This window comes from Panicum virgatum, chromosome 9N (genome assembly GCF_016808335.1).
Source record: "Panicum virgatum strain AP13 chromosome 9N, P.virgatum_v5, whole genome shotgun sequence".
Lineage (NCBI taxonomy): Eukaryota > Viridiplantae > Streptophyta > Magnoliopsida > Poales > Poaceae > Panicum > Panicum virgatum.
The window spans coordinates 12,255,399-12,277,229 of record NC_053153.1 but is presented as its reverse complement, the minus strand read 5'-3'; the positions used below and the strand labels follow the sequence as shown (position 1 = coordinate 12,277,229).

At 49.9% G+C, this 21,831-nt stretch overlaps 2 protein-coding genes and 3 long non-coding RNA genes across 8 annotated transcripts; 4 read left to right on the top strand and 1 right to left on the bottom strand.

Moving 5' to 3' along the window:
• The first annotated feature begins 366 nt into the window (after nucleotides 1-366).
• LOC120690359 (beta-glucuronosyltransferase GlcAT14B-like) lies at nucleotides 367-3,303 on the top strand. The gene is made up of 4 exons (XM_039972989.1): nucleotides 367-1,158; nucleotides 1,252-1,327; nucleotides 1,422-1,537; nucleotides 2,460-3,303. Exons 1-4 carry the CDS (start codon nucleotides 444-446, stop codon nucleotides 3,014-3,016), a joined length of 1,464 nt encoding a protein of 487 aa, XP_039828923.1. The 5' UTR covers nucleotides 367-443; the 3' UTR covers nucleotides 3,017-3,303.
• A 3,438-nt stretch (nucleotides 3,304-6,741) lies between these two features.
• LOC120690358 lies at nucleotides 6,742-8,856 on the top strand. Of its 2 annotated transcripts, none has more exons than XR_005681732.1 (3): nucleotides 6,742-7,316; nucleotides 7,410-7,494; nucleotides 8,479-8,856. It is a non-coding gene; the product is annotated as an uncharacterized LOC120690358 (long non-coding RNA). The 2 variants fall into 2 exon arrangements; XR_005681731.1 differs by having other exon boundaries at nucleotides 6,750-7,316; nucleotides 7,410-7,565; nucleotides 8,479-8,855.
• Nucleotides 8,857-12,270: 3,414 nt separating this feature from the next.
• LOC120690357 lies at nucleotides 12,271-14,239 on the top strand. Its single transcript, XR_005681730.1, has 3 exons — nucleotides 12,271-12,702; nucleotides 12,796-12,951; nucleotides 13,863-14,239. It is a non-coding gene; the product is annotated as an uncharacterized LOC120690357 (long non-coding RNA).
• Nucleotides 14,240-15,994: 1,755 nt separating this feature from the next.
• Nucleotides 15,995-17,460, bottom strand: LOC120690355. 2 transcript variants are annotated; one of them, XM_039972987.1, is made up of 2 exons: nucleotides 17,170-17,460; nucleotides 15,995-16,533 (listed from the first exon to the last, which is right to left on the bottom strand). In XM_039972987.1, exons 1-2 carry the CDS (start codon nucleotides 17,427-17,429, stop codon nucleotides 16,494-16,496), a joined length of 300 nt encoding a protein of 99 aa, XP_039828921.1. In that variant the 5' UTR covers nucleotides 17,430-17,460; the 3' UTR covers nucleotides 15,995-16,493. The 2 variants fall into 2 exon arrangements, with proteins under 2 accessions (XP_039828921.1, XP_039828922.1); XM_039972988.1 differs by having other exon boundaries at nucleotides 15,995-16,524.
• On the top strand, nucleotides 17,314-18,716 carry LOC120690356. 2 transcript variants are annotated; one of them, XR_005681729.1, is made up of 3 exons: nucleotides 17,314-17,454; nucleotides 17,577-17,727; nucleotides 18,157-18,716. It is a non-coding gene; the product is annotated as an uncharacterized LOC120690356 (long non-coding RNA). The 2 variants fall into 2 exon arrangements; XR_005681728.1 differs by lacking the exon at nucleotides 17,314-17,454 and having other exon boundaries at nucleotides 17,561-17,727.
• Nucleotides 18,717-21,831: the final 3,115 nt, after the last annotated feature.

Below are 21,831 nucleotides of genomic sequence, written 5' to 3'. Positions count from 1 at the left end.
GGCCACGACAGCGTCATGGCGGGCACGACGCGGCGAGGCTTCGGCGTCTCTTCATCGCAGGCACGTCGCCGGCCACAGGTCCACGAAAACGAAATGCTGGCATTATTGGTTTCACCGGAAGCTCTCAAATCATGTCGTCGTCGTACAGCTCGTACTACCCACACCCTGCACGGAGCTAGCAAATGTGGAATTCAAATCTGCGTCGCTATCGAACCGCATCATCTGAAATCCAAACTGTGCAATTTTTTTTTTGAAAAACATCCAAACTGTGCGATAGAATTACTATTATATTGTTTTAAATTTTCAAAAACCTACAGCTGCTGCTGCTGATTGCTGGCTCAGCGAACTCTTCTTCCGAATCCTTCCTCCCTACAGCGCGGCGCAACCGCGCTCCGGCACTTCGTGGCTTCGTGCTCCCCCTCTCTCACGCGCGCGGACGCGCCATGACGTCAGGGCTCCGAGCTCACGCGGGCACGATCCATAAAGCCGCGACCCAGCATTCCGGGCCTCTCCCCGCCCCGGCCCCCGACGACCGCCAGCCTCCGGCACGACCGGCCATGGAGTCCGCCGCCTGCCCCGCGCGCGCCGCCGCGTCCGTCGACCTCCGCTGGCTGCTCTCGGTGGCCGCGGGGGGGCTCTTCGCGCTGCTCCTCCTGCTCGCCGCCTCCCCGTTCCAGCTCCCCTCCTCCTCCCGCCTCTTCCTCTCCCCAGCCTCCTCCTCCACCCAGCAGCGCCCGCCGCCGCCGCTCTACGTCGAGTCCACGCTCTCCCGCGCGGCGCCCCCCGCCGCCTCCCTCCCGCCGCGCTTCGCGTACCTCATCTCCGGCTCGGCGGGGGACGCCGGCATGATGCGCCGCTGCCTGCTCGCGCTCTACCACCCCCGGAACCGCTACATCCTCCACCTCGACGCGGAGGCGCCCGACGCCGACCGCGCGGGGCTCGCCGCCTTCGTCGCGGCGCACCCGGTCCTGTCCGCCGCCGGGAACGTCAGGGTGATCGAGAAGGCCAACCTCGTCACCTACAGGGGCCCCACCATGGTGACCACCACGCTGCACGCCGCCGCGGCGTTCCTGTGGGGCGAGGGCCACGGCCGCGGCGCCGACTGGGACTGGTTCATCAACCTCTCCGCCTCCGACTACCCTCTCGTCACGCAGGACGGTACGGATCCTCCTCCTTCCCAGCTCCCAGCTCCCGCCACCAATTGCGCATCGATCATCAAAGGTGCTCAGATCATGATTGCTCCTGATGCAGATTTGATGCACGTCTTCTCGAAGCTGCCGCGCGACCTCAACTTCATCGATCACACGAGCAACATCAGCTGGAAAGCGTAAGTGCTCTGCTCGCACTCGACTGCAGGTCCTGTGCATGCGTTCTCGATTGATTTGTTCTTGTCAATTCAGATGAGTCCACCATATTCTCAGGTTCGCGAGGGCGATGCCGGTGATCATAGACCCGGCGCTGTACATGAAGACGAAGGGCGACCTGTTCTGGGTGCCGGAGAAGCGGAGCTTGCCGACGGCCTTCAAGCTCTTCACTGGTACGGACACGCAGCTCCCTGTTCAAATCACCCGTGATCGTTACTACCTGACAGAGGAATCCCCGCAAGTCGTAAAGTTTCAGCGCGAGCACGCTGCTGGTCTGCTGTGTCTCTTTCTCTAGGTGTTGATTGCTCTACAGTAATAAGAACAGATCACGTGTTCCCATCAGCCAGTAGGTCGTTTGGAGTTTCCATGGCTTGATTCTGCATTGCTCCAATCATGAACATGAAGCGGCACTATTTAGTTGGTTGAGTAGCTGGTGGTTGCAAACCCACAGCGCTTTAAATGTCGAGCATTTCACCCTTGCTCCAATCATGTTCTTTCGGACAAAGCCTACAGGACTAGTACTACTAGTACTGACCATGGAAAAGTTTTGTGCGCGCGATGCTTCGTTCAGGCTTGCTTGCTTGCTGCAGTAGTAACGGTTCTGAACCATGGTGGTGTTGCTGTACTGCTTGGAACTGTAATTCCACCTTTAATTTCCAGCAATTTTGGTCCCTTTTCTTTTTGCAGTTTGGGTTGTATAGCTAGCTATTGACGAATCGCATTATGGTTCCCTGACTAATAATCACTTGGTGGTGAATGGAGGCCACGTCTTGTTTTGTATTGTTTCTGCTTCTGACGTGTTCCCCTCGTCGATCTTCCTCTCGTCAACCAACTTTCTTCTAGGCATTGGCAATCACGCATTCAGTTTTCATGTGCAGAACTGAGTCTGAAATTCTGGGATACTTGTCCGTGACCTGAAAAAAATACTGATCATTGTGGTTTTATAAGGCACAGTAGAATTAGAAGAGGCCAGCCACTACCTGTCCACAACCGACACGACAACAATTTTTTAAAAAAAAAAGAGAGAAGAGGGCAGCAGAATACGAATAACCTGATGGATCATCCATCCTATATATCTTGGCGGTTGCATTGCAGGTTCTGCGTGGATGGTGCTGTCGCGTGCGTTCGTGGAGTACCTGATCTGGGGGTGGGACAACCTGCCGCGCACGGTGCTCATGTACTACGCCAACTTCATCTCCTCGCCGGAGGGCTACTTCCACACGGTGGCCTGCAACGCGGCGGCGTTCCGCAACACCACCGTCAACAGCGACCTACACTTCATCTCCTGGGACAACCCGCCGATGCAGCACCCGCACCACCTCACCCTCGCCGACTGGGACCGGATGCTCGCCAGCGGCGCGCCCTTCGCGCGCAAGTTCCCCCGGGACGACCCCGTGCTCGACCGGATCGACGCCGACGTCCTCGGCCGGCGGCCGGGCGCCGCCGGCACGGTCGCGCCGGGCGGGTGGTGCGCTGCTGGTGGCGGGGAGGGCGACGGGAGCGGCGCCGGCGGCGACCCGTGCGCGGCGGTCGGCGACGCGGCGGCCCTGAGGCCCGGGCCCGGGGCCGAGCGGCTGCAGCGGCTCGTGACGTCGCTGCTGTCGTCGGAGAACTTCCGGCCGAGGCAGTGCGTCGTGGAAGAGGAGAACTGATGATGAGCTGGTGGTATGGACGTATGGTGCTCCGCCGATCCGTTCTGGCAGGCGTTCCAGCATGGCGCCTGGCAATGCTGGGGTTGTGCCAGTGTCACGGCAAACGCACGGCATGTAGATGATACCTGAAGATGCATGCATGGTACATGATGCTAGGTGCCGGCTATCGATCATTCGATCCATCCTTCTCTTGGATACATATATATACATGTCAGTATGCATAAAAAGGGGACGAAATGTGTGCCCTCATATATGATATTGATAATACCTATTCGTTCTTCTATGCAGACTCCGTACATGCGCTTTTGCTCCTTTGATCTTTAAAAACAAATACATATACGCGTGCTCTTGCTCCTTGGTCATTCATCTGAGCGCTTGCCAACCCAGAGCTTATCCATGATTGGCTGCTGCGGACCGCCGGTGAGGGGGACATCGATCTTGGTTTCAGCGGAGCAACGGAAGCCCATTCCCGTCCGAGAAAGAAACGAAAGCGGCGGCCGCAGTGTCTCAGTCATGTCGTGTTCGCACCGGGCCACAGCCCACAGCGTAAGACGACGGACCGGTTTGGCACCGCAAGTCCGCAACAGGCCTATCTGTGGCCCGAAGTTAGCTGGACGTTGCTGGCCCAACGAGCAGACCATTTGAGCGTCGTGCACGCTTAGATAAAACAAATAAATAATTTGAACCACACACTCACACCCCTACACACATACGCAGACTACATATATGTCTGTACCCAGAAAGGGAGGCTTCAAACAAAAAAATTGAACCGTTATGTGTTTTTAATTCTGCGCTGCTTGTAATCAGGGTTCACCAAACCGGCCGGAACCGGTCCGGTTACCGCGGTTACCGGCCCGGACCGGTTCCGGTTCCGGTCGGTTTTAAACCGGCCCAAATTCAAATTTTAAATTTGAATTCTAAAAAATGGAAAAATCCCAAAAAAAATCTTAAAAATACTTCAAGTTGCGACGAATTTAATGATGTCAATTTTTTTCAAATATTCGTTCATTTAGTATACTTTGCGAGCATTTGAAGTTAAACAAAAAAACGTGCATACAAAAGTATACAAATACAATGTAAAAGTAGTACAAAAAAGGGTTGGGGGTTCATTTAGGCTAAAACATGTTATACAAACATTCATTTAGTATACTTTGCGGATATTTGAATTTAAAAAAAAAAGAAAAAAAATGAATTTAGCGGGTTACCAGTCAAACCGACCGGTTACCAGTCAAACCGACCGGTAACCGGTCAAACCGGACCGGTAAACGGGTCTAACCGGCCGGTTAGCCGTTCGAAACCGGTATAACTGCGGGTTTTGAATTCAAATTTGAGTTTGACCGGTTTTTACCGGTAGCCGGTCAAACCGGACCGGTTAGCCGGAACCGGGCGCCGGCGGTTCGGTCCAAACGGTCGGATAAAAAAACCCTGCTTGTAATAGTTGAGGATTGATGCCCCTTCTATGAAAGGATCTGAAATTAGAACTTCTACATTATCTATATCTATATCTATATCTATTTATACCTATTACTAAAGCGAGTAAAATTTTCACCTTAAATTTTGATGTGGCCTGTCTCGTGTCATTTACAGGTGAGTCCAAGTCCATCCTATATGCGAGCCGTACTAGTCTTACGTCAACGACTCGACTATGTAGATCCCACAAATTAATGAACGGACAACTATGTATATTTAATATTTATACCATCTTTATTCATAGCAGCGTACGGGTATAATTGTTTAGTCCAAAAAGTGATGAAATTATGCCTTTAAGAGATTGCGAGGTTGCGTGAAGCTTTTTATTTTCGTCTCATATTTAACTCTTCCATTGTACGTCCACGTCCCTTTTGCAACATAATGAATAGTTTTTTATTTGAAGCTTTCTTGATCTTTCCTCGTATCAATTGGATTTTCTTTGTTTCTACTCACCTAACTTGAATGATAATTACCAAATGATTTCAAGCCTTTGTTTCAAGCCTTGAGTTCTTTATTGTTTTTTCTAAACCCTCTCCGAATCCATAAGGTTGGTAGTGAAATGTTAACCTCTTTAGGAGTTCCGTGTTAAATATATTCGTCATGAAGTTGTGAATCTATATGTCGCTGCGGGAAATGAACGATTACTAAACTATTCGATTGCTCGTTTGTTGTGCGCTTGATCGGATATGGTCTAGTACGCAAAGACTCGAGAATTTAGACTGGTTCGGGCCTGAAATACCCTACGTCCAGTATGGGGGTGGTGTTCTTCTCTATTGCTTTCGAGTCCGGGTGCTCATGGTTGAGGGGGGAGCTTACAAGCTGGTCAAGTAGTGTCGAACCTCTAGGAGTCCAACTTTTTCCTATGTGAGGGCTTTCACTTTTATAGTCTAAGGTGGGACCCCCATTTACATATATCTAGCATTGTCTCTGGGCACCATCGGGGTGTCCTTCGTCCTTGTCAATCGTCGGGGCCCACTCGATAAGTCGGGAGTGGCGTGGCTTGATCCTGGTTGGTTTTCTTGGGCAACGGTTTATCCAAGTGCTGTCCCATCCGAGGTCAGTCGGGACGGCCCGGTCACTCGGATGGTCGTTCGGGGATCACCTCCGGTCTTGTCTGCCTGGATCTACGCCTCTTATCTGCAGGGCTACCTCATGTCTCGCTCGCATAGCCCCTGTCCGTAGGACGGCACGCCCGGTGAGGGGCGCCTTACCGAGGCCAGGCAGGGGGTGTCCGGTCACGCTCGCTGGCGTAATGGAGTGGTGCGCAGGGGCGACCATCATTACGGCGCAGGAGGCGACGCCCGTTGACGCCCTCACCCGTAGTGTCGCGAGGCCCGCGCGGGCGGCGCTATTTCTCTGTCAGGGAGCCCTGTAGCCTATGTCTACGCCGCAAGATAAGGAGGGCTGGTGTCGTGGAGCCTGTACGGGGGTCTGTCTTGGCCGGCACGCCTGTCAGAAGGGGTGTGGCCTTGGAGCGCACGGCCCGGGTCGTCCGGCATGGTTCTGACCCGGGGCACTAGGTCGGGGAGCCGCCACGTGGCCCGGAGGTCGGGCTCCCAGGTGCGTTGTCTTAGGAACGAAGGCTGCTCCTTACGCGGGCTGGTGGGCCGTGCCGTGCCCGGCCCAGTGAACTTGTTGAGTTTCCCCTTACACGAGTCCGGCCCATCAAGGGTCCCGGGTTTGTACCCGTCACTACAGTTGAGATTTCGCGAATTTTAGTGGCGGTTACATTGCGATTCGGAAATAATTTTCAATCTTCTCGGGAAGAAAGAGAGATTTTCTTCTGAGTAGGTCAGTCTCAGTGGAAGTGTCGTCGACACAGTTACCAAGACCATACACTCGGTAAACGAGACAGATGAGTGTCATGATGATGACACTCCTCTCACAATTCATGACACTCAACATCATCTCTCTTCATAAAAACTTTGTCACATCAACAAATTTAATGATTATGACACTACTATGACTCTCCCATTGAGACTGGGAGTACAGAATAAAACATCTCCAAAATTTCCCACGAAACCATGCATGCTCCGTACTCCCCTCCAACACGAGGTAACCATTGCAGATGGACTGACGAAAACGATTGCACACGGGACCAAAATCCCAAACCTGCAATAGTGACAGGTCTGCATCAGCAGTTGAGCATCTGAAACCTGCCTCACGCCCTCTCTCGTCCTCCTTGGATTCCGGTCTCTGGCCGCAGGCACGACAGCTAAATACCTAATTGGCTGATTCCAATGCAACTGAAAGTACCCATTTTCCATGCGGCAAATCAGCCAGCAGACTTGTTTTGCGACTCTGGCTAGTGGCTACCATTGATCAGTTAGGAACAGATGCATTCAGTCCCGATCAGTCTTCATCCCCAAAATGCGCGATACAAGGCCACTGTCACGACCCCAAATTTTAAGGCCCGGACAGTCCGGTAGCTCCTCTGTTCTAATGTGCCGCGCGTCGCGCGAGGCCACGCGCCAGCCATCCTCGGTATGCGTGTGTCGGGCATCGCCGCCGGCCATCCTCGGTTAATGCGTCCTTATCCGCAGTTGTCGTCGCCGGCCTTATCCCCCTCTGAGCTGCCGTTTTCCCCTTCTCCTTCTCCCCATTCCTCGAGCTCGAGCCGAGCAATGGCACAACCGGCGCCACGACCATCTCCGTCGCACCTCGCTCCGATTCCGCGCGCCAGAGCCAGCTCCGCCTTGTCCTCCACCTTTGCCGTGCTTCCCCAAGTCCGGCCGAGCCCCACCCTAACCGGAATCGATCCCGCACCGGCCGGCCGCCATTGGAAGCCGTCGCGAGGAGCTTCGTTGCCGCCGCCGATTCGCCGCCCATGGTGAGCCCCGCTTCGATTCCTCATGGCTGCACCTCCCCACCGCCGCCCTCCTCCGATTTGGGTGCTCATCCATCCTTTTCCCCTCTTCTACAGGCTTCCCGGCGAGCACCTCCACCCGTCATCGTCTCTGCTCGCTATGGCGCCTCCCTGTTGCGCCGTCCCTTCGTCTGAGCTTTGGGTGAGCTCCCCCTCACCCTGGACCGCGCTCTGCTCGTGCTGTTCCGCCCCTGCTTGCCGCTGGCGGGAGTGGTGAGCCTCGCCGCCGTGCTGCGTGTGTGATTCTGTGTGGGTAGAAGATGAACAGTAGAAGCTAATAACAATCCTTGTTGTACTTGTGTGTGTTTGAGTTTGCAAAAATCATAGAAAAATAAATATATATCCAAAAATAGTGAAACTTGTTTTGTTAGTTTCATCTTGCTTAGATCTACTCATGAAAATATAGTTTTGCATGTTACTGTCCTGTAGATTTACTTGTGGTTTAATGTTGAAAAAGTGATATAAATACTTAGTTAGTTGTGTACTGTTCTAAAAATGTCAAACCAAATTTTTCTAGACTCCTTGTGAAGTGTAGTTTCCAGTGGTGCAACTTGCTTATATGTTTCCCTGCTGTTTGTTAAGGTTTTAGTGTGATTTCATATGCTCTGTCCAAAAGCTTGTTTAATGTGTAACTTCTTGCTGAAAAATGATAAAATGGTGAAACCAATTTTGTTAGCTTTGTTTTCTTGTCTAGCTTCTGTGGTAATTTTTCTAGATTTGTTCAGTTAAGTTTGCATTCCTTTTCTGAATTTACTTGTATAGGACAGCTGAAACTTGTAACATTAATAGTTAATTCTAGGAAAATGCTTTTGCTGTAAATCCAATTTTCATGAGTTCCTTGTAATGTCCTCTGCATGTTCAATTTAATTTGTGATTTATGCTTGTTGTATAAGTTTATTTGCTAATTCTTGATCTAGTTTTTCTGTTCGCGTGTACGATAGTGATTGTTTGTCGTCGCGTGTGTTACGTCTGTGCATAATCGTATATGTGCCATTCATTATGCATGTCTTATCACCCTTGCATAATCTAGGGTATCACACTAATGCATGCATCTCATTTCATGCATAGCATTTCTTGCACAATCATGGCATCATGCTAATTCTGGCATCTCATTCATGCATTATAGTGACTGAACCGTCAGAGAACGAACCCGTTGAGCCTGCCGAGTCCGTCGAGCCTGAACCCGGAGTCCAGTTCATGGTCGAGCCCGAAGTTAACCAAGGCAAGCAGCTAAGCATAATCCCTTGCACCTATTTAATTTGACTAGTTTAGTGATCTCACTTGGGTATTGTTGGGTTATATATATACTATGTATGTATTACATTCTTGTACCTATTTTCATGCATTCTCCTTCCTTGATTCGTTTATTCATATCCTTGGCACCAGTTAGACAGTTAATAACTTAATCTGACTAGATGCTTAGCCCTGCTTAGAATACTCATATTGCTCGCTAGACAGGAACGGTTTGGAGGATCACACGTACCGATAATCCTTGATCGCACTGGTTTGGTTTGGTGACTAGTAAAGTAATAGTACCGAGATTCGAGCGGAATGGTAGGGCCTAGAGAATGAAGTCACATGGGCATAGTCCGCTTGGATCGATTAAGGACTGAGTGGATGCCATCGGCCTTGAGCACCTTTCCGTGCTACCACATATCCAATATAATGGTACGGATGAGCCAATTACCTTCTTTGACTTGATCATTGGGGCTCGGTCCCAGATGCGTGGCCAAGGGCTATGCAGGGAGGTTTAGTGTGTCCCCGGGTGGAACTATGTGTAGGAAACTTTAGAGAAGTCTCCGGTGGAACTAAATCTCCACGCGCAAGCTGGGCGTACCCTCAACGGTTGAGCCTTGTTGGGAACGGTTGACGCGAGTATCCCCTTATCCAACTTTGACCGGTTGGGTGAGTCGCATGGTCCTTGCGTCGTGTGGGTAAAGTAGTACACCCTTGCAAGGTTATAATCAATTCGAATTGCCGCGCTCTCGGATATGAGCAAGCTCTTGGTTCGCCGAATTCCTCTTAGAGAGTTTCGGTATTGTTGGTTTTGGAATCATGTCTTGTCAATGATCTATTGACTATTAGTTTACTCTTTTAATCAACTAAAAGTATTTGGGGTTGGGCAAGGTTAATTAATTCTGATAGGTGATAGTGTAGAGAGCTAATGCTTATGCAATAATTACTTAACGTTAAAGTTTTTACTTGAGCCAATGCATGATCCTTGCTTATTTATTCGCGTAAGTCTTGCAGAGTACCTTTGTACTCAGGGTGCTTTCTAAACCTAGTTGCAGGTGAGCCGGAAGGGGTGTACGGCCACTTCTACCCCGCTGATCTAAATGCGGGGGAGGAGTAGGTTGTTGTGGGTGTGATGATGTCCTTGAGTAAGGCATCATTATCTTAGGTATGTTTTATCGTAATCGAACTCCGTGAGAGCATGTAAATATAATAATATTTAAGTTTCTTTATTTAGAAGATGGTTTCCGTGAGCCCAAGGCTTGTAGTGGAAGTTAGCTGAACCCTCCTATATCAAACTTGTAATTTTAAGTGTGTAAAACTGCTCTTTGTGGATCATCGACAATGTACGCGCTTGTATAACGGTACGTGTGCTTAATCCTGGGCATGTGGCAAACACGTACCGGGACTACCGGGTTTGCTCTCATTTTAGGTGATTCGTGTTGATTAAGTGCCTCTAAGGTGTGGATTAGCGCATGGCGTGTCGAGAGACGGACACGTGCTAGCCCTCAACTTAAAGGATTAATCAATAATTTCACCTAAACCGAGTGCAAATTGGGCGGTTCTCACAACGGGTATCAGAGCTAAGGTTTCCATAAAGTGAACCTAAAATTTGCTTAGTGGGTGAGAGTAAAATAAAATATGATCACTTGCACTAAGATTTACTTTTGTTAAAAATTTGAACCTAAGGTAAAATGCTACATTTCTTCCTTCATCTTAGAGCTAATTCTCTCTTATTGCTTCACTTGTTTAATTAAGATATGCTTAACCCCTCTTGTCTTCATGAGTAGCGGGAGCGTAGGAAAACCCTTTCACCCTCTGGAAACCTTTTGAGCTTTTTACCGGAGTTGAGAGGGTGGGAATCACCCATTGTCCTGAGTGCTAGTAGGAGGGTTGTAGTGCTGCTGGACAATGCTGTTGTTTTGGGTCGTGAGTGAGTGCTAAAACGTTAAGGCGTGCTCACAATGTGAGGAGACGTCATGTTGCATTCATACTTCGCATACATGCATCATATCATGCATATTCTGTTGCTTTGGGTGTTTGCTAATATTTTCGTATAAGTTTCTTCACACCATTGCACATCTCACTTTTGATAGACCTAGTATGGTTAGAAACGTAGGACATGCAGAGTTTTGAATCTAAGTTTCACTTTCTAAGGTTCTATAACCTTTCCTGACATTTCTTGCCGTCATAAATGTTAGCTTCAAAGACAATTTGGAGAAATCTACAGGTCATCCTTGTCTCTCGGTCATACATTCGAATGCTTGACGATAATCCATCCCGATCATTCTTGATGACTAGAAGCATCATGTTGTTCTTCTAGTGTTCATGTTCGTTCATTTCTAATCGCTTTGATTCATACACCTAACTCCGATCTGTTTACATTCTTGCTCAAATAATCATTAATAAGGTCGCATCTTTGTTGCATTACATAATCACATGTTGTTTGGGTGTGAGTCTAACATAGCGAAATCCGTGTGATAGACTAACTAATTTTATGTGTTCCGTATGTCTACATAAAGCTTTTGATGTTTTTGAAATTAAAAAAAAAACCTTTCTCTCAATTTGTGCTACTTGGGTTGCTCCCTATGATTTTCTTGTGTAGTGGTGATTATTCCACGAACTATAGTGCCGCGACGGAACCTAGGGCCTCGTATGGACTGCAGCCATACGACTGTGCCACTGGATGCGCGCTGGTGCTTAAGTACGTGTGGATATGAACTACTACAACTATCACTTCATGCAACTCTTAAAATGTTTTTCTCTACCTCATTTTTTTAGGGGGGTAGGCCCTAGACGAATAACGATGCGAATGGGTTGTCTTAGTTTTGAGTTTCTAGGGGTATTAGTACACTAACTGGCATGTCAACATGTGCATCTTGCATCATTCAATTCAATTAATAAACACTATCGAGCAAGAATGTTCTTGAGAAAAACTTGCCTTGATACTCTTTCTTTTCAGTTTCTCCGAGCTCCTTAAGAACTCACCTTGACGTCTTTTCTATATAGGATCACTACCTAATTCAGAATTTGATTCTTCCAGAACGTAGAACCTCTCTTCTCTGCCAAATCTTACTATGTGTTAGCATTAGAATGGTCAACCAGTCCTTTTCAGCCGACTTTGATGGTGACTGTATTCCCTCTTTGGATTCCAAATCTGTACCAATTAATCTACTGTGCTGCTGTCCAAATATATCCTTTCTCTAAGAAATGTTTCCTGGTGTATCATTCTCTGTCGTTCATCCTCCATCACTCTCCGCCTTATACAATGTTATTCTTATCTCTCAATTAAAGAAGTGTCATAGTGTCCCAACCGACCCCGTCGATTCGGAGGCACTTGATCTTCAATCAGGTCTTATCTACGAAGAATACCCAATTGCCATTCTTGATCATGATAAAAGAAAGGTGAAGCGTAGCATGGTGAAGTTTGTCAAAGTTTAATGGAGTAATCATTATGAAGATGAAGCCACATGGGAATGTGAGGATTGCTTATGTCGAGAATACCCTGATTTCTTTTCCGAGGGGTGAGTTTTCACTCTGTCACCACACCCATGTTCTTATACCTCAATTCTTGGATGTGTAACTTGTCTAGGTGAATATGGTCTCAATCTAGTCAAGTTTTATCCTTCTCCTCTTGTCTACATAAATCTCGGGAGATTTTCTTAAGGAGGAGAGTTGTCACGACCCCAAATTTTAAGGCCCGGACAGTCCGGTAGCTCCTCTGTTCTAGCGTGCCGCGCGTCGCGCGAGGCCACGCGCCAGCCATCCTCGGTATGCGTGTGTCGGGCATCGCCGCCGGCCATCCTCGGTTAATGCGTCCTTATCCGCAATTGTCGTCGCCGGCCTTATCCCCCTCTGAGCTGCCGTTTTCCCCTTCTCCTTCTCCCCCTTCCTCGAGCTCGAGCCGAGCAATGGCACAGCCGGCGCCACGACCATCTCCGTCGCACCTCGCTCCGATTCCGCGCGCCAGAGCCAGCTCCGCCTTGTCCTCCACCTTTGCCGTGCTTCCCCAAGTCCGGCCGAGCCCCACCCTAACCGGAATCGATCCCGCACCGGCCGGCCGCCATTGGAAGCCGTCGCGAGGAGCTTCGTTGCCGCCGCCGATTCGCCGCCCATGGTGAGCCCCGCTTCGATTCCTCATGGCTGCACCTCCCCACCGCCGCCCTCCTCCGATTTGGGTGCTCATCCATCCTTTTCCCCTCTTCTACAGGCTTCCCGGCGAGCACCTCCACCCGTCATCGTCTCTGCTCGCTATGGCGCCTCCCTGTTGCGCCGTCCCTTCGTCTGAGCTTTGGGTGAGCTCCCCCTCACCCTGGACCGCGCTCTGCTCGTGCTGTTCCGCCCCTGCTTGCCGCTGGCGGGAGTGGTGAGCCTCGCCGCCGTGCTGCGTGTGTGATTCTGTGTGGGTAGAAGATGAACAGTAGAAGCTAATAACAATCCTTGTTGTACTTGTGTGTTTGAGTTTGCAAAAATCATAGAAAAATAAATATAGATCCAAAAATAGTGAAACTTGTTTTGTTAGTTTCATCTTGCTTAGATCTACTCATGAAAATATAGTTTTGCATGTTACTGTCCTGTAGATTTACTTGTGGTTTAATGTTGAAAAAGTGATATAAATACTTAGTTAGTTGTGTACTGTTCTAAAAATGTCAAACCAAATTTTTCTAGACTCCTTGTGAAGTGTAGTTTCCAGTGGTGCAACTTGTTTATATGTTTCCCTGCTGTTTGTTAAGGTTTTAGTGTGATTTCATATGCTCTGTCCAAAAGCTTGTTTAATGTGTAACTTCTTGCTGAAAAATGATAAAATGGTGAAACCAATTTTGTTAGCTTTGTTTTCTTGTCTAGCTTCTGTGGTAATTTTTCTAGATTTGTTCAGTTAAGTTTGCATTCCTTTTCTGAATTTACTTGTATAGGACAGCTGAAACTTGTAACATTAATAGTTAATTCTAGGAAAATGCTTTTGCTGTAAATCCAATTTTCATGAGTTCCTTGTAATGTCCTCTGCATGTTCAATTTAATTTGTGATTTATGCTTGTTGTATAAGTTTATTTGCTAATTCTTGATCTAGTTTTTCTGTTCGCGTGTACGATAGTGATTGTTTGTCGTCGCGTGTGTTACGTCTGTGCATAATCGTATATGTGCCATTCATTATGCATGTCTTATCACCCTTGCATAATCTAGGGTATCACACTAATGCATGCATCTCATTTCATGCATAGCATTTCTTGCACAATCATGGCATCATGCTAATTCTGGCATCTCATTCATGCATTATAGTGACTGAACCGTCGGAGAACGAACCCGTTGAGCCTGCCGAGTCCGTCGAGCCTGAACCCGGAGTCCAGTTCATGGTCGAGCCCGAAGTTAACCAAGGCAAGCAGCTAAGCATAATCCCTTGCACCTATTTAATTTGACTAGTTTAGTGATCTCACTTGGGTATTGTTGGGTTATATATATACTATGTACGTATTACATTCTTGTACCTATTTTCATGCATTCTCCTTCCTTGATTCGTTTATTCATATCCTTGGCACCAGTTAGACAGTTAATAACTTAATCTGACTAGATGCTTAGCCCTGCTTAGAATACTCATATTGCTCGCTAGACAGGAACGGTTTGGAGGATCACACGTACCGATAATCCTTGATCGCACTGGTTTGGTTTGGTGACTAGTAAAGTAATAGTACCGAGATTCGAGCGGAATGGTAGGGTCTAGAGAATGAAGTCACATGGGCATAGTCCGCTTGGATCGATTAAGGACCGAGTGGATGCCATCGGCCTTGAGCATCTTTCCGTGCTACCACATATCCAATATAATGGTACGGATGAGCCAATTACCTTCTTTGACTTGATCATTGGGGCCCGGTCCCAGATGCGTGGCCAAGGGCTATGCAGGGAGGTTTAGTGTGTCCCCGGGTGGAACTATGTGTAGGAAAGTTTAGAGAAGTCTCCGGTGGAACTAAATCTCCACGCGCAAGCTGGGCGTACCCTCAACGGTTGAGCCTTGTTGGGAATGGTTGACGCGAGTATCCCCTTATCCAACTTTGGCCGGTTGGGTGAGTCGCATGGTCCTTGCGTCGTGTGGGTAAAGTAGTACACCCTTGCAAGGTTATAATCAATTCGAATTGCCGCGCTCTCGGATATGAGCAAGCTCTTGGTTCGCCGAATTCCTCTTAGAGAGTTTCGGTATTGTTGGTTTTGGAATCATGTCTTGTCAATGATCTATTGACTATTAGTTTACTCTTTTAATCAACTAAAAGCGTTTGGGGTTGGGTACGGTTAATTAATTCTGATAGGTGATAGTGTAGAGAGCTAATGCTTATGCAATAATTACTTAACGTTAAAGCTTTTACTTGAGCCAATGCATGATCCTTGCTTATTTATTCGCGTAAGTCTTGCAGAGTACCTTTGTACTCAGGGTGCTTTCTAAACCTAGTTTCAGGTGAGCCGGAAGGGGTGTACGGCCACTTCTACCCCGCTGATCTAAATGCGGGGGAGGAGTAGGTTGTTGTGGCTGTGATGATGTCCTTGAGCAAGGCATCATTATCTTAGGTATGTTTTATCGTAATCGAACTCCGTGAGAGCATGTAAATATAATAATATTTAAGCTTCTTTATTTAGAAGATGGTTTCCGTGAGCCCAAGGCTTGTAGTGGAAGTTAGCTGAACCCTCCTATATCAAACTTGTAATTTTAAGTGTGTAAAACTGCTCTTTGTGGATCATCGGCAATGTACGCGCTTGTATAACGGTACGTGTGCTTAATCCTGGGCATGTGGCAAACACGTACCGGGACTACCGGGTTTGCTCTCATTTTAGGTGATTCGTGTTGATTAAGTGCCTCTAAGGTGTGGATTAGCGCGTGGTGTGTCGAGAGACGGACAAGTACTAGCCCTCAACTTGAAGGATTAATCAATAATTTCACCTAAACCGAGTGCAAAGCCGTTCTCACAGCCACGATCACCGATCAGCACGAAATCCTCAAAATGCACGACTCGATAGCAGCGGCGGCGTCAGCAAAAGATAAAGCAACTAAAGACGTGAGATGAGCTCAGATGCTGCTGCCAGTGTGTAAAAGAGACCAAAGGCCAAAGATAGGCAACGCCAATGCCGATGCCCAGCAAAAGAGGCCGACGCCGCCGCCGGAGCCAGTTGCTGGCCCGGCCACCGTGCCAAAAGATCAAAACGTTTCTGGCTCTGTGCTAGTCCGTAGCTGCCCGATGATCAGCTACTACCGGCCGGTCTGAACTCTGGAGCTTGATTTGATTGGTGACTACTGACAGGAACATGCATGAGGTGATGAGGATGGGATTATTTGCTGCATGCCAAACTTCTTTCAGCACTTTCGAAGCATGGATTCGTACATCCAGTCGTTTAAAGTGATGGTTATCGGGAACAAGGAAAAGCTAAACTGCAAAAATCTGCGCCAAGAAGGCAATGCAAGAATTCAGTCTTTAATTGGTTCATCAATGTTCGAGCGTTGTGTGAGCTTTACGTGCTCTCTGTGTGAGTGATTACTTGGAGTTGGACTAGTGCTTCTTTTAACACCATTAAACCCCCAAAGAAGGAAAAAAGGAAAAAAGAGAAGAACATCAAAAACCTCATCGAGGGAGGATCCAGCAGATCACTTTGGCCAAAGCGAAGATCAGCCACCGTAGACCGTACCGTACCATCCTCCTGTGTATGGCCTTGTGATCTCGGTCTCTCCTTCTCACCCTCTCTCTCTAATACATGCATACATATAAGTGCGTCTTCACTTGCGTCGTCGGCGTCGACCATCATGAGCACCACCACCATGGCTGCACCTGGAGCTCAGGCACATCGCATGCTCCGCCATGGATGGATGGACCACATCAATGTATGCTCGGCGTTTAGCCTTCAGAAAGAAGAAATCTGTACGTCGTCGTCGTCCTACACTCTCCTCGCCGGTGCTTCTCCCCATCTGGCTCTCCTGAAAAAAGCAAGCGAATCATGATGGTTAGGGCGTATGGACAAAGGGAAGGAGGGAGAAAAAATGCAGGACATGGTGAATTCTGAATCGAGGTCAGTGTTCAATGGGACCCATGCATGCATGCATGCCTGATTCGAAAAATATTTGCACTGTTGTGCAATCATTTGTAAATTTCTTTCATGCTAAGGTCTTCTTTCCAGAGTACCATCTTTGTTTGTGACGGCATTTATATAGTCCCCAACCTGCACTAGCTAAACCGGCATTTTTCTGAGGAACTGCCAAATAAAGCAAGCTCATCTTGCAAATAGAAATTGAAGTTTTTAAAAGTAGTATAGGTGTACAACTGTATAAGCAAGATGAAGATTTTAGACATGGTAACCAGTTAATAACCTGCTAGTCAGAAGTTAGAACAAATAGGAGGTAATATATCACTGCCATGAACCCATGACTTTGTTGCTAAATATGGTTTGACGGGGTTGCATGTTGCAACTTGCAAAACTCATGGATTTTTTTAGTATAAGCTCTTTTCAGTGTTCAGAGTCAGAGATTTGCATTGCAGAGTGAAATTAGAAATACAAGCGCAACAATGCGTTGTATACTATAGAAAGAACTATGAGGTGGGAGTGGGATTAGTACCTGTTATGGATAGGATCAGGCCCGTTGGGCACCTTCCTCTTGCTGTCCTTGTACTGATCATCCAAGGGAGCCTGCTGCTGGTCTGAAGACACCGTGGCAACCGGTGGCGTCGGCACAACTTCAGCGGCAGCAGCGCTCGCCGTCGGTGTGATAGCAGGGCCGGGAGCGCTGGGGGCAACAGTCCCCGCCGTCCTGATGCCATTCGCCATCGCCGCCGACAAGAGCACGACGCAGGCGAGCACGGCCAGCCTGCACCCCATTGCCGCTGCTGCTTCTGCTCTTCAGGTAAGGTGATCACTGATCGCACCACCTGCTTAATTCTACCAGCTATATCCCTGTCCCTTGCAACTCGCAAGCTTTCTCTCCTGCAAGTTGTGATGATCACCTTGCAAGTGGTCTCGCCATAGCGATCGAGGTCCAAAGGACGGAGATGCAAAGGTTCTTGGGAGATGGGAGCAAGCAATGCAAGCAGACGAGTAGGAGTGACAAGTGGTGAAGGGAGAGAGCTGGTGTGTGTGACGATCCTAGCAACCCTCAGCACATGATCTTTATATATATGTATCAATGTATGCACATCCTGCTCTGCTCCGAACCCTGCTGAGCTTTGGGGTTCGATCCAATGATGTTGATCGATGCTACATGGATGCAGGCCCTGTTTGGTTTAGCTCTAGTACTACTAGCACACAATTCCCGAAAAAAGAATCTTTAATGCATGGAGTACTAAACGAAGTTTATTTGTAAAACCTTTTCATGGATGAGTGTAACTTTTCACGACGAATCTAATGATAGTAATTAATCGATGATTGGCTACAGTGATGCTACAGTAACCATTCTCGAATCGTGCGGTCAAAAACCTCGCTAGGTTCGTCTCGCGAAGTAGTACAGCGCTGTGGAGTTAGTTTTGTAAATTACCTTTATTTAGTACCTCTAATTATTGATCAAAATTTTTGTGCTACTTGTGCTATTTTCATCCAAACAGGGCCGCAGATGTGTGGGAGAGGCACATTGCCGCTGTCGAGCGGCTTTGGCTCCTTTGTTTCCCCCCTCCTTTGTTGGTTGGCTCAAAAAAAGTACAAATCAGGAACACCCCAGGTCTAGTCGTGATCAGCCTGCGAGACTGATGATCGAGCTGGGCCTGGGCGCCGCCCGAGGAAGGAGAAGGAAGACAGGGAAGTTCCAAAAGAGCAGTCAGTACTACTGCGTGCCTTGCCAGCAAGGGCACGCGATCTAGCACCATCCAGAGGGAGTTTTGTCTCTCTGCCTGCAGGGGCCTACGCTGCCTGAGCGAACTGATTAGCATGCCGAGGGGTCAGTTGATGGCTGCATGCGTACGGTCCCTGCGGCGTGGCGCCAATGATTTCGCTGCATATGACGGTTGTTCTGTTGTCGGATGATGCCAACAACGGGTAAAGTGTCAAATCAAGTTTACACAAAAATACGAATGCCCGCATGGAGTACTAAATGAAGTCTATTTGCAAAACCTTTTCAGAGACGGATGTAACTTTTCGAGATGAATCTAATGGCGGTAATTAATTGATGATTTGATATAGTGATGCTACAGTACCATCCTCTAATCGCGGGGTCAAAGGACTCATTAGATTCGTCTCGCGATTTACACGGGGTTGTGGAGATGGTTTTGTAATTAGACTTCATTTGATGGCCGTGACAAGACCAACACCCGTACTATGTTATCGGCCGGCGATCACAGCTTGGACGGTTGTGACCTCTATCCTCGCCTTGGAAAGACCATCTAGTTTTTTTTTCTTTAAAAAATAAATACTTTTGATATACAGAACTGCGCACGGAGCTACGTGTTTCTCATGCTGGTGTGGCAGGTAGTGCCCACTAGTAGCTGTATGTAGCAACTGATGATACTGTATGTTAGTGAATTCATTTCACCATTTGCTTGGAGAACAATGCCCAAGTTTTTCCTAGAAGACGGCCACCCGGTCCATCCACATCCACCCCACCAGCACCGAGAATAGTACCACCCACTACACAGCCACGTATGCTGACATGCATGCGTAGCAGCAGCAGCAGCAGGAGAGATCTCGACCGCTGCTGAAGGGCTGGTCAATTATTTCGTGGCCTCATCAAGACCAAATCTGATTACCACTCCATGCTTCCAACTTTCCAAGCCACCGGCAGCGGCAGGTATCAGGGTCCAGCAGATCCTCGCATCGGCGATGATTCTTCGGGCCCTTTCCCTTTTTCCCCTTTGCCCTTTGCACTGGATATCCTTGATAATGTTTCCGGGGCCGCCATACGACCCAAAGAGAGAGGGACACCAACAGGTGTGTGTGTGTCCGCTCCGGTCCTCGCCCGGCCCTACGGCGCGCTAGCTCTCTCCTCCGTTCGGCCCACGCCCCGGCCGGGCGCAGCGATCGCTATCGCCCTCCCTGCCACCGCCAGCCCTCGGCTCCCGACCAAGACCAACCTGTACAGCGACAGCGCGCTGGATAAAAACACCCGAAAACCCAGGTTCCCCCAGGGACGCATCGCAATCCCATCCCCAGGCCGGCTCGGGGCGGAATCCCGGCTACCCGTTGCCGGAGGATCGGACGAGCTGGCCGGCCTGGCCTTCTCTTTTCCGGCTTTTGAGATGGCAGAGGATCCCCGCTAGCCGCTGCAGGGACATGACGGGGGAATGTCTGCTCCGGCGGGGCCGGGGGATCTTTTTGACCGCCCGGTCCCGCCCACCTCTAGTCCGGACGACCGGACCCTTGGACCGTGGAGCCACCAACGCCCAACGCGGACGTGGCGGCGTGCGGCAATGAGTGGAGCCACAGCCATGGGCCGGTGGCGGCTGCCGACGCATGGGGCTGGAGAGGCCGGGCGCGGGCGGTGTCCGAGTCCGACGCAACGCCGTGGAGAGTAAAGTGAAGCAGAGGGCACGAATACCCTGCGATAATCGCCGCCTCATCATAATATAAAATAAAAAACTATGACATCTATTACTAACATTATATAAGTAGTTGCTGTCATGCAACTTATAAAAAATTTTATTCCAAAAATTAAGCAATAGCATTAATACGAGACAACAAAAAGTTACCAGGCGTTCGTGGAGTCACCTTAGGATTACGTGTCGATGCATAAGATCGTCTACTAAACGGCACGCAAAAGGGTGGCTCTCAACTTGTCGATGGTACGTTAAGTTAAGACCATATTTTGCAATTTTTTAAACAACGTCCGCATTACATTCATTTGTAAAATTGAACAACAATAAATGAATAAATTCACGCACTTCACCTTCTTATGGGCCACCTTGACTCAATAGCGGGCCATCTAGGCCGATAGTGGGCTCCTACAATGTAGGTCGCTGGTTTGAACTCGCTCGTGCTTAAGCCCAGAAGATGTCTAACCTACCCAAAACCGGCCCGTCCCCAGCCCATGGACTAGTGGCAAACACGGCCGCAGCGGCAGCCCGGTACCCGACACGGCCCAAAAGAAACGGTTTCGCGCGCTGGTCGGTTAGCGCGCCATCCGCAGCCGATTCACGACGCGACATGCACCGCCGCCTTGCTACACGAGTTCCAACTCCTCATCGGACTCGACCTGCGTCGCATCCGATCGGATCCCTCTCGCATTAAGACCGCCATGTCTGGTCGCCCATATAAATTTGTGCCCCGCCCATAGCTTCCTTCCTCCCAAACCAATCCTCTCGGTCGCCACCCCTCCCCCTCCGTCTCCCATCCCACACCCTGCTCGGCTACTCGATCGATCCGACTCGATCGATTCCCTCATGGCGGCAGAGGCGCCCGGCCTAGCCGGCGGCGACGGCCCGCGCATGAAGCTGCTGTGCAGCCACGGCGGGCGCCTGGTCCCGCCCCGCGGCCCCGGCGGCGAGACGCGCGTCCTCGCCATGCCGCGCGGCGCGTCCTTCCGCGAGCTGGCCGGGAGGCTGGCGGAGATGGCCGGCGGCGCGGAGGTGCGCGCGGTCCGGCACCGCCTCGCCGACGAGGGCCTCGAGGACGTGCTCGTGACGGTCACCTGCGACGAGTACGACCGCCTGCGCGCCGCGCGGCCGGCCGCGGGGTTCCGGGTCTTCGTCGTCACCACCGCAGCGGTGGCCCCCACCGGCTCCTGCGGAGGCGGCGTCGTCCACCGCGGAAGGCCGGCGGGGCTCCCGCCCCTGGCGCCCAAGATGCGGCGCGCGCAGAGCGAGCAGGCGCAGCTGCACCGGCGCCCCGCCCACCCGGCACCCGTGCGGCGCGTCCAGAGCGCGCAGGAGTTCGCAGCGCGCCTCCGCGTGCAGCCGTCCCTCCACCACCGCCGCCAGCAACAGTGCTGCTGCGGCTGCTCCTGCCACTGCCAGCGCCGCGAACTATGCGCGCCCGCGCCGCCGCCGGCGCGTCCGGTGCACGCGGTGCCCTACATGTAGGGGTGGTAATGGGCCATGGCCCTAATAGTCTCTTCACAGCCTAATAAAACCCTTAAAATTTTTAGTTCAAAAATACATATGTTTAGAGCTCGGTCCTTTTAGGACCCGATCCTTAGATTTTCTAGTTCAAAATGTTGGGCCCTTTACCACCCCTACCTACATGTCCAAGAAAGAAGCTGCTGCTCCTCCGTCGATGCCCGCGGCGATGGCAACAGGGCGGATGGTCTGCACCGACGCCGCGAGGGAGATGGCGAGGAGCAGAGACTCCCAGGCGACCATGG

Coding starts and splice junctions, on each gene's coding strand:
- LOC120690359 (XM_039972989.1), top strand. CDS start 444: ATGACGTCAGGGCTCCGAGCTCACGCGGGCACGATCCATAAAGCCGCG. Junction 1,159..1,251: donor CCCTCTCGTCACGCAGGACG/GTACGGATCCTC, acceptor CTCCTGATGCAG/ATTTGATGCACGTCTTCTCG. Junction 1,328..1,421: donor AGCAACATCAGCTGGAAAGC/GTAAGTGCTCTG, acceptor CCATATTCTCAG/GTTCGCGAGGGCGATGCCGG.
- LOC120690355 (XM_039972987.1), bottom strand. CDS start 17,429: ATGGGGTGCAGGCTGGCCGTGCTCGCCTGCGTCGTGCTCTTGTCGGCG. Junction 16,534..17,169: donor CCTGATCCTATCCATAACAG/GTACTAATCCCA, acceptor TGCTTTTTTCAG/GAGAGCCAGATGGGGAGAAG.